This window comes from Salminus brasiliensis, chromosome 16, assembly GCF_030463535.1.
Source record: "Salminus brasiliensis chromosome 16, fSalBra1.hap2, whole genome shotgun sequence".
NCBI lineage: Eukaryota > Metazoa > Chordata > Actinopteri > Characiformes > Bryconidae > Salminus > Salminus brasiliensis.
This window is the reverse complement of record NC_132893.1, coordinates 9,642,108-9,658,126: the sequence shown is the minus strand read 5'-3', so window position 1 is coordinate 9,658,126 and position 16,019 is coordinate 9,642,108. Positions and strand designations below refer to the sequence as shown.

The 16,019-nt window shown below is 36.8% G+C and overlaps 1 protein-coding gene across 2 annotated transcripts in view; it reads right to left on the bottom strand.

The window, feature by feature from the left end:
- Window positions 1-16,019, bottom strand: part of mctp1b (multiple C2 domains, transmembrane 1b) — a 28,402-nt gene that overhangs the window by 1,116 nt on the left and 11,267 nt on the right. The window contains exons 4-20 of one of the 2 annotated variants that reach the window (XM_072658690.1): window positions 15,303-15,382; window positions 14,902-15,013; window positions 12,685-12,723; window positions 12,154-12,324; window positions 11,264-11,394; window positions 10,454-10,640; window positions 9,921-10,014; window positions 8,059-8,161; window positions 7,835-7,937; window positions 7,420-7,521; window positions 7,236-7,310; window positions 6,264-6,383; window positions 5,145-5,264; window positions 3,897-3,944; window positions 601-710; window positions 327-436; window positions 86-183 (exon numbers count right to left, since the gene is read on the bottom strand). In XM_072658690.1, the coding sequence (XP_072514791.1) occupies window positions 86-183; window positions 327-436; window positions 601-710; window positions 3,897-3,944; window positions 5,145-5,264; window positions 6,264-6,383; window positions 7,236-7,310; window positions 7,420-7,521; window positions 7,835-7,937; window positions 8,059-8,161; window positions 9,921-10,014; window positions 10,454-10,640; window positions 11,264-11,394; window positions 12,154-12,324; window positions 12,685-12,723; window positions 14,902-15,013; window positions 15,303-15,382 (1,803 nt within the window). The remainder of the gene's footprint in view (window positions 1-85; window positions 184-326; window positions 437-600; window positions 711-3,896; window positions 3,945-5,144; window positions 5,265-6,263; window positions 6,384-7,235; window positions 7,311-7,419; window positions 7,522-7,834; window positions 7,938-8,058; window positions 8,162-9,920; window positions 10,015-10,453; window positions 10,641-11,263; window positions 11,395-12,153; window positions 12,325-12,684; window positions 12,724-14,901; window positions 15,014-15,302; window positions 15,383-16,019) is intronic. The other variant, XM_072658691.1, reaches the window with a different exon arrangement.

Below are 16,019 nucleotides of genomic sequence, written 5' to 3'. Positions count from 1 at the left end.
GTAGCCTGTCGACATTTTGACAGTATTAGTGCTGGACTGTAATGTAAATAATCTTTCAGGTAAATCTGAGTAAAGGGTCACCAACCACTTGTACATCTGAGGGGACTCTGGAGAGGAAGTCCATCAGTTCATTGTTGTCAATAATGTACGGGTCACGAAGTTTCTTGGTAAATTTATTGATACCTGTATAAAATGCATTAGCATAGTTACAGCCAGTCTTCTTCCAAAAGGGACTTGGTACATAAAGCATAGATTTATTTTTTTTAATGCATAATGCATTTTACCAATACTAACCAAAAACAGTCAATGTAGTCAAAAATGCTTACCCCAAACCAGTACAATGTATCTCAGAGGAATCAAATACACTAAAACAGAGACAACACATAGTGCTGCTATGGCTAACCAGCTAAGAAAAGGCACAGTCCAGTTGAAGGTGCTGCAGAGAGGAGAGAAAGAGGTTTGTGTGTGTGTGTGTGGGGGGGGGGGGGGGCAGAGATAATAATATACTACATATCTACTGTAGCAAAGCATTGCTCTAAGCTGAACTGTGTTAACTGAAGCCTCTTCTGATATGATAATTAATTCTAATGCATGACTCACTTCTTTACCCTCTCTCCATAGGAGGCCACCTCATCAAGAGCTGTCTGTACACTGATGCACACGTCCTGAATGGCATACAGCTTGTCCATGAAGCCCTTTTTATCAGAATCCTGTTCAATTGAGCAATTATTTAGAACACTGTACCTTTGATAATGAAAACTGAGCAGGAGGAAGCAGTATTTGTGACAATATTTATGATGACAATTGAACTGCAAAGCCTCCCTTTAGGTTATGTTACAACACCAGGACAAAAACCTAGAAAGTAAGAAAATAAAAAAATAGTTCTGTAACTTTTACAGACGGAAACAGCCAATACAAACCAATACAGGTAAGAAGAGACATACAATTGACTATAAAATTATTCTATTAACTTACAAAGCCCTACATGGCCTCGCTCCTGAGTACCTGCAAGATCTTATTACATATTATGAACCATCAAGGTTCATTAGATCACAGGGTGCTGGTTGCTTACTCGTTCCCAAAATTCAGAAAGCCTTAGCAGGGGGGAAGAGCCTTTTCTTTTGAAGCCCCCCGACTCCGGAATAACCTTCCAGATAATGTTCTAGACTCAATTTTCAAATCTAGGCTGAAAACTCATCTGTTCAGTTTAGCATTTGGTAATTAATGTTTCCTCTTAGATAAAGGTTGTAGGTCCAGGGGTTCATGAATACATCTTGCTGCTTGCACGTGATCACTCAGGTTTGTGGACAGTGGAGCAGATGGATGTCAGTGTTTTAGGGTGCTCCTGTGTCTGTGTTACCTTCCGGCTCTCTCTTTACTGCTCAACATTCTCTGCTCTTTATAAAGCCATTCAGAACTAACTCTTTGGCTTGCTCACTGGGGGTCTTAGGTTTTTCATGTCTTCTTATGTTGTTGATTTCTTGTGTTTTTACTAATTACTGATTGAGTAAAGCTGCTTTGATTTGATTTGATTACAAGGGTGATACCATAAGAAGCAGAAGAGATGGGGTGGTGACTAAGGTCTAGTGCCTCTTTGGAGAAAGGGTTAGCCACACAATAGCACCCAGTCTTCAAGTGCCAACACAGCTTCATTTATATGAAAAAGAGCATCAGAAGGCAAAAGCAGAATACCAAAAATAAACAAATTTAAAACAAAAAAAACTTGATATATACAAAATTATTATTCTCTGGTCTGTACTGTGTTGTGTTGTCTGTCCGCACTTGTTTGTTTGTTTGTGTTGCACTTGTGTCTTGTATGCACTGTCTATGTTGCACCGTGGTCCTGGAGGAACGTTGTTTCGTTTCACTGTGTACTCTGTATGTAGTTGAAATGACAATAAAACCCACTTGACTTGACTTGACTTGAAAATACATGGCAGCATGAGACAAAATTGTCTATTACGACAGGCACAGCAGCTGTTCTTTCATGTTCTCTCCCTGTGCTCTGGTAAGTTTGCCGTAATGTCTCTTATTATAAATTACTTAAGAGTTGACTTAAGATGACTAAGAGAACAAGCCAAAAAAGCAAGTAAAATGATAAAAAAAAATGTTAAAGCCATTGTCTTTTCCCAAAGATTAATTTCCCATAGACAGTAAAGGCCTTTTTGAGCCTGTGGTCATAACTGGGCAGTGGTTGGTGTGGCGCAACAGATAAAACCACTAGCTGCCAGTGAGCTATTACACCATGTGGGAGACCAGGGTTCGATTCCCAGTCTGGGTGACCGTATGCTACACCAATAAGAGTCCCTGGGCAAGACTCCTAACACTACATTGGCCCACCTGTGTAATACAAGTCACCTTGTAAGTTGCTCTGGATAAGAGCGTCAGCTAAATGCCGTAAATGTAAATGAGTGCTGTATTGATCCTTAGGCTTTATCTGTAAGGAAGCTCTTGGGAAGACAGAGGGAACGTAAAATGATTATTTTATTCTACCCCTAAATCTTACAGAGCCAACAACTCTACCTAATAGCGAATAGAGAATAGAGAAAAGGTGCCTGCATCCCAAGGGACTTAGTTTTACCAGTTATTGGTTCCTTTGTGCCGCACCAAGGGTTAGTGGAAAGGAGAGGCCACACTTGGGGTTAATCATCTGTGATTTGTTGAATATAGCAGGTGCAATTAAAACCAAATAAGAACTATACTAAAGTACTGACTATATTAAAGGATGTGTCACACACTCCTTATGGCTCTTCCCTGGAGGTGATCTCTATTGACAGAGGTACATTTTAATGTTTTTATTATGTATATTATTTTGTATTATATGCTAATTTGTTTATCTGGGAAGTATACATTTATTTGTGTCCTCAAAGACCAACTTTAGAATGAGTACAAAAAGTGTGTGTAAACCATTAACCTTTTCTGAACCTCTCCTCAAGGAATCAGACAGTGTCCATTCAACCCCTAGTTTATCTAATCAGTCCTTCATTAAAGTCAAATCAATATTCATACACATATGCTTCCTAATATTTGGTTAGATGGCCCAGACATATTTGGTAGCCACAAGCTCCACAAACGTAATATTTTCAATAGGGTTGAGATCAGGAATTTAGGAAGGCCATTCCAAAAGCTTAATGTCAGTCTGCTTTATCCATTCTACAACCCCCTCTGATGTATGCTTTAGATCATTGTCCAGTTGGAACACCTAAGTGTCTAAATTTCAACCATCTAGTTGATTACGAGGAATAATTTTGATGCAGTGTTCCTTTATTATTCCACCCACTGTGTGCAATGTAGCAGTTCCACTAGCACCACCTTGCTTAACAGTTGGTACAGTGTTCTTGGGGTTGAATGTCTTACTTTTACTGCTCCAAACCAATTTCTACTCAGCTGAGGTTGACAGTTTCAGTCTTAGAAAAATGCAGCACCCAGTAACTTTATTTGGAGCTTATATATATTTAAAATGGCTTCTACAGATCTTGATCTTGAAATTGGAATATAGTTGTTTAGAAATAACTTCACGAGACATTCCTGAATTGTGTACATCTACAATCAACCTTCTGAGATCTGTTGGTCAATCCAATGAGTACTTTCAATCAAACCCTTTTTATGTGGCACAGAGAAAGCTACCAGCTGTGATCAGTCATAAACACTAACAGTGCTGACTATAGCAAGTTAAAATGTTCAGCACCACCGAATTAATGGAAAGCAAGTGTATGTATTAATTTGACTTCCAAATTCTTCTTTTTTCTTTTAAAGATGTGTGATATCACTCTATTGTTCATTATCATATTTATCATTTCACAATTCTTTTTGGAGCCACATTATTGGCATTCTATGTCAATTATTTCCAGTACCTCTTTACACATATTTATTTTCAGACCCATAGTCAAAAATACCTTTTCATCTTCTTCATCTTCTTTCTCAAGAAGATCTTCCATTGCTTGCTGTCGGATGACATGAAACATGAATCAGCAATGAATATTATTTAAGCAGAATGTTTTTCTGTTATACCCTGTAGTTCAGTATAAAATTCACTTAATACTACCTTTAATATATATTTAAAATACACTGATGCATTAAAGTTATTACACAGACGTCTTATGTAAACCAATGTCCATACATATTATTGCAAGGCTCTTACTGTGAACCAAAATATAACACCTCTTCTATTTGCAACAACAAAGTCTTTTAAGAAGCAGATTTCTCACGTAGCTCTGCTACTGGCTCTTTCTTGGTTTATTATAATCAGAGTTGTCAGCCACACTGTTCAACATTCTCTGCTCTCTTAAATCCATTCAGAACTAATTCTGTCTCTTTACCTTCTCAGAGTAAATAACCGCCCACTCATCTGGCCTGACCTGTTAGAAGACTGACTGCTAGGGTCCCCTCTACCTGTGTCTGACCAGCTGCCACCCACCAGTTCAACTTCTAGGCTCCCCCACGACTCGTGCGAGACCAGCTGCACACCCTCCTGCCACTGCTACCTTGTTAAAATCTACATGGACTCTATCTGCCACTACTAATATTACCACCATTTACCATCATTTCTCTCATTACTCTTAACATCACTACTATATTATATTACATTATAATGCAACATGATTGTAATAGACATGTTAAGAGTATGTTGCACACCTGAGCAGTACAGCAGTCTTGATGGTTCTGTGACTTATAATTTACAAATTATAAAAAAGTTAGAGTAGAGGAGGATGGGTCCCCCTTGTGAGTCTTGGTTTTTCCCAAGGTTTCTTCCTTCAGCTCTGAGGGAGTTTTTCCTAGCCACTGTCACTTTTGGCTTACTCACAGGGGGTTTTAGGTTTTCATGTTGTAGATTTCTTGTCCTTTTACTGATTACTGATTCTGTAAAGCTGCGTTGTTTCTTTTTTAATTACCTCAAATAACTTAAATATTACATTCTAGTTATACTTTTTTTTAAATATGCATATGATCTATCACATGAAACATATTAAATGGAAATTATTCATGCCTGCCGATAAAACTGGCAAACTAAATATTGAAAACAACTTGTTTTATTTGGAACATGGAACATTGTAGTTAAAAATATATACAAATGTAATTACCTGTTTTCTGTGTTATTACAGTTAAGACCAATGTCCTTATAACCATATGGCTGATTCACTCACCACAGTGCCTTCTCGGGTTTCTTTTCCAGAGGCCAGCAGGAAGTAGTTCCAGCTGAGGAAGAGCAGCAGTGACAATGGAACCATATAAAGCTCAAGGTTCCAAACCACCAGCACAAACACCTACACAACATAGAATTAGAGAATTTGCTACATTCACTCTTACAGTGTAATTTCCCTGCATCAGTCATAGACTGTAAAAAATGGTTGGCCTAAAACAATCACTTCATGTGGGAATAAGCAATTGAACTAGGTATATTGAACTCAAATAAATACTTTGAATTTGTGAATGAATGGTTGTTAGGTTGAATGGACAAATCACTTTTTATAGTTTCTTATGTACAGCGTCAAGTCTGAATCTTTAGCATGCAGTATTAAGTACTCAAGTACTTATGCCCTGGCAACGACACTTATATCAGAGCAGCCGGCGAAAGTAGCTGTTATGGAATTTATGGTTGAACAAATGAACCTACTGAATGAAAGTGTCTGTGCTGGCACTGCGAGAGTCCAGCAGCAGGTTACACCAGATCAGAACTACTCAGTTTAGTCCAAGAGGTGCTCCAGTATCCCCTGAGAGCCCACTCTACTATCATCCAAACTCTTCCACAAGAGCCCTAACCAATTCACTAAATAGAATTAAAATTACAGTCTCTTTAGATGGGCATTTTGGGTGTATATAGTTTCCACTTTTATGACAGTGTACATATTACACCCGCTTTTATTAGTACATTATCTCAATTTCCTTTTTAGAAAATAAATGAAATCTCAGTCTTTTTAGGCAATTATCTCAATTATCTTTGTTTAAAAGACACACTTTTACAGATAAAGGTTTTAGTGAAAAACTTTCTGAGAAGGTTACTAAAATTTTGAAAAGGTTCATCATACTCACGTATCTTATTCACCATTAAAAAGTAAGCAATCAAAAGTGGCTATGGAAAGGAACCTTCCTGGCATCTCAGGTTGTGAGGAAAGTTGCTAAATAAGGTAGCTATACTCTTCAAGATGTCATTTCACATCTAGATGATGTGCATAAAGTCATAGTGGCCCTGGTAGTAGAAAGGCCCAAGGGTGTATATTTGTGTATTTACACGTGTTTGCTTGTTTGTGTGTCACACCACCTACCAGGAAAGCACAAATACTCCTCTTAGTAGACTCCCATTCAAAGCAGCTGTTGATATAGGAGCCAGCGTTAATGAGGAACATGATGCAGCGCTTGACTCGGTTAAAATTCTGCAACAGCAGCTGTGTGGTCAAGGTCAAGTGAAGGTCAAGAAAGGAAGAGACAGCACAAGAAAACGATTAAAGATTATATTGTCTACTTTGCTAATCCTTGTTTTTGAATAAACGTGTTAGCATTTGTTTTTAGCCTTACATGAAAATCTGGGGGTACATTTTTTAAAATGTCTTAATATTGTATTTTAAGATGTTATGTGCCAATGTACATTTTTCCCTTCTTAGAAATTATACCATTTTTCTTTTGCCTTAGTAAGAGTGGAATAAGTAACTGCAAAAAAAGCAGAACACACCTTTTTAATACCCTTAACTTTGGCAGAAACAATGAATGAACAGTGTCTCAATATTTTTGTCCATACAGTGTATTTTCTCGATCATTCTTAAAAATGAAAAAGCAAACACCTGTGTAATCAACAACCTTGAAAATAATTTTCACCACTCACAGGCATCCTTGTTTAGGTATGTGTGTGTAATGTGTGGCAGCATGGGTACACAGCAGCGCATACGGCTGTGAATTTTGTTTGTTCCTATAAAAGCCCAGCTTTGGGACTGGTCTGATTCCAGCCCCTTGAGTCAGATAACAATAGGCGTGCATTGCCGTAATGCCACAGGCTGGCCTTCTGGGGTGGCCCTCTCATCTCATTAGGGTCGGCTTGACATTTCTATTCAATACCCAGGGCAGGGCAAGGGCAAAAGGAGGAAAGCACTGGGCTCCTGTGCCACAGCTTGGTCCCCAACAGCTTGGCCCATTGTGCGATTGCCTAGGTTTCAGTGATCAAAAATTTTCCAAAACATTTGTGCTTTGATTTTAATAATTGTGACAGCCTGTTGGATTAGCTGAACAGGGTTTAAATATCTTACCCGCTTGGATACTTTGGATTCTTCCTCTATATATTTCTGTTCTGCTGGCACAAAGGTCCGCAAGCTGGCTTTCACCTGGGAGACCAGTGTTAAAAAACACATGCAATTAGCTGCATTTATTAGTGAATTACACAATGCCATGGAAACAAAGAGTGAGTACAGAGTGTTAGAAGACCATGCGCACAATGTTGAAGATTATGTCTGCTTCGAGGAAGATGACCCCCTTTGTTGGCCCTGTCAGCTCCTTGTTTTTCAAGACGTATGCCTTCTGTTCGCCATTGTGAATCTGCAGAAAGAAGACGTGACAGCCTGCTGTCTGGCAGAGCCCCAGAGGACCCCTCCTTCCTCCTGACCCCTGCACAGCAGGAGCATCAAACAGCAAGTCCCCAATTCCTCTTCCCCACCCCATCACTCCCCCCAACTCGGACAAGTAACGGCTCATTACCGGCAACCCGGTAATGATTACCCAACCACAAGCTCTGTTTAATAGTGTGAGCAGCCTGCACTTTTAACATTCTGCTGTAAATATGTAGAATCCTTAAGCCTTGCGAGACTTGAGCCTGACATTTAGTAAAATTTTAGTAGAGCCTGAGACTTACAGATAATAACGGAATTGCCACTTTGCCCAAAAAATCTGCACTCCGGTCTCTGTCCTCATCATAAACTGAGACTTCAAGCACTGAATGGATGTCTTTCACATTCCTGTTAAATAAAACATATATACAATAAGGAATAATAGAATATGGAAAATGTAATGCTTTTTTGGTATTTTTTTAAATATACCCATAGAGTCATATTGAAAGTATTGTTATTTGTAACTTACAAAGTGAAGACTTTATTCCATTCTGGGTTGAGATTCTTGTACACTGTGTGTGTCTGCAGACGATCATTACACAGCTCTACTACACAGAAGGGATCACTCTTTCCTTTAACAAACAAAACAAACAATGCTTTTTAAACACAAATAATGCTTTTCTAATATTAGACTGCAGTTTTACATGAGAAGTAAACAATTTCAATAGAAGGAGGACAACTGACAGATTCACATGAAGTCAAAAAGAAAATAGAAATGCAGATACAAGGTTTTTGCATGACAGCAATGATTTATTTGCTTATTATATTCTAGTATTATATTCGTTTTTTAATCATCTATCTTTTACTATGTATATTCTGAAAATTCAAAACTTTAAAAATGTAAAAACTATTTATGTAAAACGACATACCTTCAAACACTATATACAGTTGAAACCAGAAGTTTACATACACTATATAAAAAAGACACATATGCATTTTCTTCTCTCTTCGTCTGAAATGATTTCAAATAAACTTTTCTCATTTTAGGTAAATTAAGCTTACAAAAATTATTTGTATTTGTAAATTACTTGCTTGCTTTTTCTTTCTTTTTTTTTAAATGGGTCAGTGTCTATTGGTAAAGAGAGTTCTGTAAAGCATACACTGACACACTTACCAAGGATATGGAACAACAGCAAACCGTGAATATAGTGGAGACAAGGCTCAACTATGCCTGAGATATCTTTCTCTTTTTCAGCTAAGAGCCAGCCTCCATCATTTTTCTCTTCTAATGGTGACCATGATGACATTGGGTCGAATTCATATTTCAGTAACCTAGCGCCCTCGTCTGGACATTTGTTTGTATTTTTTTTTAACACACTTGATCCATCTTATACACCTTCAGAAGATTCTAAGTATAATAGGTCAATTAAGCTTACTAACATTATTTGTATATACTAAATGCCAGAATAATGAGAGAGGGAATTTGTTAAGACATTTTTTATTATTTTCTTCAAAGTCAAAAGTTTAAATACACATATAAGATTACTATGCCTTTAAACAATTTGGGATAGACCATAAGATGATGTCATGTCTTTGGAAGCTTGTGATAGGTAGAAGAAATCAGCCAAGTCATATAGTCGGATAATGGTAGCAAATACTATACTAACACTCATTATTCTGGCATTTAGCAAATATAAATAATTTTATTCTAAATTCATGTCAGACAGTGAATAAAATGCATATATGTCTTTTTTACAAAGTGTATGTAAACTTCTGGTTTCAACTGTACATGCACAAACCTGAATGACAAAGACAAATGATAATATCAAAGGCGTAACAAGGGCCTTTGTTTATCTTTCCTGAAGTAGCACTTAGAGGGAGCATGAAATTAGTGCCCACGAGGTTCCCTAATCCAGCCATCCACCTTATTATCCGCTTCCTCCTAATCAACGCTGTGGTGGCTCTAAAGGAGGATAACAGAGTACCCAAAGAAACCCAGACAATTTGAGGAAAACTTTTTTATAATTTCATCTTGAAAAAATAAGAAAAGTGCAGACTATATGCTGACCATACAAAATGTAAATCCAATGTAATTTAATGTAGAACATACTGTGGAATTAAATATTTAATGAATAGTGGAGCAAAACAAAAGTATTTGTTTTCAACTTCTTTCTGTTAATGATGTCTAGTTCTACGTCTCAGCAGTAGTGATATTAAAAAATGTTTCTTTCCAGTTGCAGTAATTTAATGGCTTTTAAAGAATGTGGAAAAGGTTATTTAGGTTCTGTAACAATATGTATGAGAACATTTAACAATGTGTCCTGATGATTCTAGCTCTGATATATCTTGGTCAAAGTGCTATGCAGGTGCGTTTGCCCTTCCACCTTTTACCTGTAACATCAGCAGCCATCAGACCCTCAGCTCGTAATATCTTTATCTGCACAATCCCAATATCACTTAGATTACAGAAAGACCTCTCCAGACTCTAAGAGAGACAGAACAGAGAACCGCAGAATGCAGAGATGGATGATTTAACAAAAACATATAACCACACTAGATATTTTTATGGTGCACAATATATATCATGTTTCTCAGTTCAAATAAAAAATGGCCAAAATGCACAGCCAACAACAAATACTTCAATATATTTCAGTACCCTAGTGCCCTTTTCTGGACATTTGCATGTACTTTATTTTAACACACTTAATCCATCTTATACACCTTCAGGAGATTCTAAGTATAATATTTGCTACTGTGTATTTTATGGTATGGTATGGTATGTTAATCCATCCATCCATCCATTAATATATCTATCTTTCTTTCTTTTTTACTTTTAGTCGTTTGAAGTAGATTCTGCTATGAATTAATGCATTTCCATACTTTTAAGAACATTAACATGGGCAGTTAAGACCTCCTGCACTCACATATCTGTTCATGATCTTCTGGCGCTCATTTGGATCATCAAGAAGGTTGACGGACAGTTCTGAGATAGAGACAGCAGAGGAGGCTGTGAGAGTAACCAGTAGCACCAGCTGGCCTTTTCCATCCTCAAGATCTAAGACAAGTTTGTGAGTCTGTTCTCTACTCAAGGTGGACAGATCCAAGGTACACCTGCAATTAACCATGCACTAATATTATTAGTTAAACTTGCAACTACTTTTAGCTACACGTTTCAGTCATTTTATTAGTTACATCTACCACAAAGGTGCACTTTGTAGGTATTACTGCAATTACTGTTTGCAGCCCACCTGCTGCTATGCACAATTTGTCATTTACATTCTAATTTGTCATTATCATTTACATTCTAATTCTAGAATTCCAATTCTATAGCATTGCTAACCAAACACTGAAGAAACACCACTATGCTTGATAAATTTTTGCTGGCATCACTGCTGTACTAAAAAAAGGTCATGTCAGAAGTGGGTCCAGTGATGTGGCTAATGAAATGTGCATAGCAACAGAACAACAGTCAATAAGTGTATACCTACAGCATATACCTACAGTAAATTGTGGATGAAACTGACAAAATGGCCAATAAGTGCGGGGACAAGGTTAGTGTACCAAAAAACTTTCAACTACATTACATTATGAGTCAGTTTTATGGATAGGGATTAAACCTAGTCCTATAATATATTTTCATTATAATGCATAATTTCAATTCTTGTTAAAAGCAGTAATACGCATAGTCATTTTTACTCAAAATATAACTCTGATGCCACTGTTTTTTAACTCACTGGCCCATGAAGTCATCCCTCCTTCCTGTGTCCTTGTCCCACACTGACATTTCAAGGATTCCTCCATCCTCATTAAACACATGCAGGTCAAACTGCTCCCTCCACTGAGGGTTCAAGGTCTTAGGCATTGTCTGTTTATATGTGAGAAAGAAAGTATAACAGAAATGCTTTACAAGGCTTACTGTAAACTTTTTCTAATGTATATGTATAATATAGCATAATGTTTACTGGGTTCAGTTTCTTGTCTCTAGTGGATGATATTCTAAATTGTGACTGCCAATATTTTGTTTAGTATCAGTAAAAGAGTACTGAAGATGTAAGCTAAAAGATGTAAAAAGTACAAACACACTTGGGCCCATTTCATAAAACTCGCTAGTAGTCCGCTGCTTTTAGACTTTGATGGTCATCATTTTACATGTGACTTCAGTCATAGCCAAACAAAATGGATAATGAGATGTTCATAAACTTTAACATATTAATATATAGTGCTTAGCAAATGAGCTATGGATTCTAATAAAATATAAAATAAAAATAAGTACATCAGGAAGCAATGGGAAAAACAAATTGGGTAAATAAACAATGTCAACAGTAACAAATCTAACCATAGACATAACTGACTCAAAAAAAGAGAAAAGCAAGAAAATAAAAAGCAGAAACATTTTACTGGCAGTTTCAGTTTCAGTTCAAATATCCTGCACTGATGCACTTAGATGTGAGCAGAGCAGAGCTCTTAATATTATGGTACATCTGGAGGTACATTTCATAAATCTGTCATCATGTATCATAGAACATTTAATTTAGAAATGTATAAATGTATGTAATAAGGAGGTATATGCCTAAAAATCCATCATGCTTTATATTGAAGTTTTTGCAGGAACAGCCATAAATACCTTGCTTTTGTACTTCTCATTGGCAAGTCTGAATTTGACGTACGGGTCACTAAGGCCGTTCTGGTCCATCGACATAAGGTCACGACCTTCAATGAGGCTGATTTTCACCGTGCTTCTCCACAGCTGAGACTTCTTATGCACTTCAGACAGTCGTTGATTCTGCTGCTGTTGCTGTACATATGAAGCATCATAGCAGTCATGTTCACAGACATTTAAACAGAAGAGCATATACATGCATTCATCTACATAAAACACAAACAAAAGCAAGTACATTAATAGCTGAGACACAAACAGATATGGACTTTCTGGAACAAATGAAAATACTTCAACTCAATACCAATATAACTGATACAATATTATAAGATCCTGTACTGAAATCCATATACATAAATAACTACACTGGACATCTACATCCACAATTAGGGCTAATATATTTAACTGACCCTTTCATTTTTAGGGCAAGAAATCCTTAGAGAATTTCTATATAATTAATAGTAATATATAATTAATAATCTACAGTTCTCTTTTTACCTTACTGGCTCGTTTCCATCTCCTTGTCAGTAGCATGGTCTAGAAATAACACACATTGTTCAGTTCCCACCACTGTGGCAGAAATGCAAAAGGGGCAAGTGGCACTACCATAAAAGCTATGACTGTGAAGGTAAAGGATGTGCAACTGGTCCAACACTGAGGACATTTTAGGCGATGGGCACAAAATCTAATTTTCCTCACTTAATCACTTACCTTGTGGTAAATTCCAAAACTGATACTTCTAAAACTAGGCACTTTCAAAAGGGAAACGTGTACAATACAGATGGTGGACCATGAAGAAAAGGACAACTGAAAGGACACTGAAGTGAGTCAGGAAGACATGTGGTTATTACATCTCCTCCTGAAATCACTTATTAAATCTAATTCAAAACTCTAACTGACAACACTATTGCTTATTGCAAATTCTATGTGAGATCAGGTTGATAAGGAAGCTAATGCTACATGATTGCTCTCTACTGAAGCACTCACTTTTGACACATAAGGCTTCCAGCGGTGAGCTTTAAGCCCTTTTTCATTCTGAGGAAGAATAAACCAAGAACGTCTGTCTAATCACTGTGTTTTTTAAAAAGTGATTTTGATGTACTATGATACATCTCAACAAATCTGAATCTAATTCAGATTTGAACATTATGACTATTTTTACTGCATTGTTTGCTCCTGATCTTTCAGCAACACATGGATTTGTATGTACACACGGGATTCCATTAAGGGTTAATTTTCCAGTTGTTGATCATTTTTCAATAAATGTGAGTGGAAGTGAGTGCAATCCCTTATTCCATTACAACAGATTATCACACTTATAATCACAATAATCTTCTGGAAATAATCACACGTATTTCCTGCCCAAGAAAGTTCCACTCCAATTTAGCACTTTTATTGACTACTGAAATCCCAAATTTATTCAACCCCCTGAATAGAATCCCACACTGGAAACAGAAGCTTGGGCATTATTAGACCTTTCAACAGAACAATGATCCCAAGCATACCTCAGAGTACTCACCAAGTCCTGTAATATTCTGGAGTGGCCATCACAGTTGACGGACTGAACCCCATTAAAAATATTTGATGGGATTTGAAGAAGGTGGTTGCAGTAAATCCAAGAATATTAGTGAACTGGATTCCATTGTTAATGGGGAATTGGCTAAGATTTCTCAGGAATGCTACCCAAAGCTGATGTCTTGCTATGCATCACATTTCCAGCAGGTTGTAACAGCTAAGGGGTGCTGTACTTAGTACAACAGACATTTGTTCACAGAGGGGTTGAATAATTCTGAAACTGCAGTAGTCATTAAAAGTGGCATTTTATGTTAATTTTGGAGAAACCGCCTGTTATATTAGTTATGTTTAGTTGTTTAAATTGTTCGATAGGTTTATTGCAAACAGCTGAATTTTGTTAATAAACCTAATTTGCAATACGGTGTAAATAATTTTAATTGCATCTGTATATACGGAAATGCATTGCAGTCAGTTCTTTCTGGTTTTGTTGCTTTTGCTGAGTGTCAGATGTCACTTTTACTGTTGTCATTGACTTTTGGGGTTCAAATGGGTCCAGACCTATATCTCTATTAAGCTGTTGTTTAAAAGTGCTGTATAAAAACACTTGACTTGACTTGATTATCAGCTGAATGTTTTATTTTGTGCTAAGCATCACAGACCTATCATGTGCTCTTCAGGTGACAAGATGAATTCACTTAGTAAGGCAAAATATAGGCCAGCTTTTAAACACATCACATCTATGGTTGGTTTCCAGGCTGCACAGTATACTGAATGAAGATTATTCACTGAAAGGACTATGCTTAATCTCTGTTTGAGAAACTAACCTACTTTTACTGAAATAGATAGCAATATAATCGCAATATGGATTTTTTGTCCAGATCATGTACTAGAGTATGGGATTTTCAATCATATCTGCGAAGACTCTGTGTGGGTGCAAGTTTTCATACCAAACAAGCTGGAGCACACGTCTTAGTCATCAAACATTTGATCATGTGTGCTCCTTGCATTGTTGGAACGAAAACATGCAGCCACATCAGTCCTAAACTAAACACCCCTACACTACAGCATGCTTAACATCTTTACTAAAATAAGACGTGTGACTACTGTATTAGATAAAAAGATGATACACATACAGAAAACACACACAAATCAGTATTTTGTATTCGTAATTACAAGGGGAGGCATGACGTTTGCTTTTACCACTTCTGCATTCTCTCCATCTTTAGGGGTCAGTGTAACCACTAGTTCTAGAGATCCGAGGTCTTCCAATGGGGATTGGGAGTCTTGGAGATGCAGTTTGACATCATGAATTCTAGAACAAAGGTAGAAAAACATGTTTGGAGTATTACTATTGCACAAAACCATAACAATAAATTATAGCAAAGTGTTTTTAAACCCAGTTTTCATCTTCATCACATCTGAAGCATATAATCCACTATTACGGGCAATAAATCTGTATTGGGCTGCATCACATGATGATCACTGTATAACCTCATCACTTCATTTTCAGGACCGAGAAAATCAAATCAAATATGTAACTAAATGTAAAAGACTAACAAACACTGCCTAAATGCACAGAATTCAGAAATATGTATTACTACCTTTGGTGCTCCAGGGAGTCCAGGTACAAGTATGCTGACCCCATAAAGTCATCATGGCAGCCAAAGTCATAGTCAAACACCTGCATGGAAGTGAAGAGAAAGATCATTAAGTTTAAGAAAACATGAATGACACAAAACATAAATGAATAAGGTAACCCCCTGAAACCAACTTGTGTTAGTCAGGTGTTCACATTAGGGATGCACAATGATATTGGATTTAAATTGGGTATCTACAGGTATTTCATAAAAATATCATTTCATAACAAAAATAAAATATCTGCATCAGACACATTTAGAGTTGGTCAATATTTCACATTTGATTATGTATTCACTGATGTTGAAGTTGAACACTACAATGTTATTACATGTGTACATTTATAACCCTCTATAACAAAGTGGGGGGTTGGGCAGTGAAACAGCAATATGATTTCACATGGCACTTAAAAATAAAAAGACAGCAAATTACAACAGAAAAGTTGAAAAGCACAACATTGCTATCTAATGGTCAGGGTTTAAAAACAACACAAAATAAAACACTGTGTCAATCTTTTCATGTAAACTACTAATTAAAAATATACTGTGTTTTTAAGAATTAGTACAGTATTACAAAATATAATATCACAATACTTTGATATACTGATATTTCCTCACACCTCTAAACTCCACATACTACCACACGACAGGTTGGATCATTTGACAGCATGAAAAAGTACATAC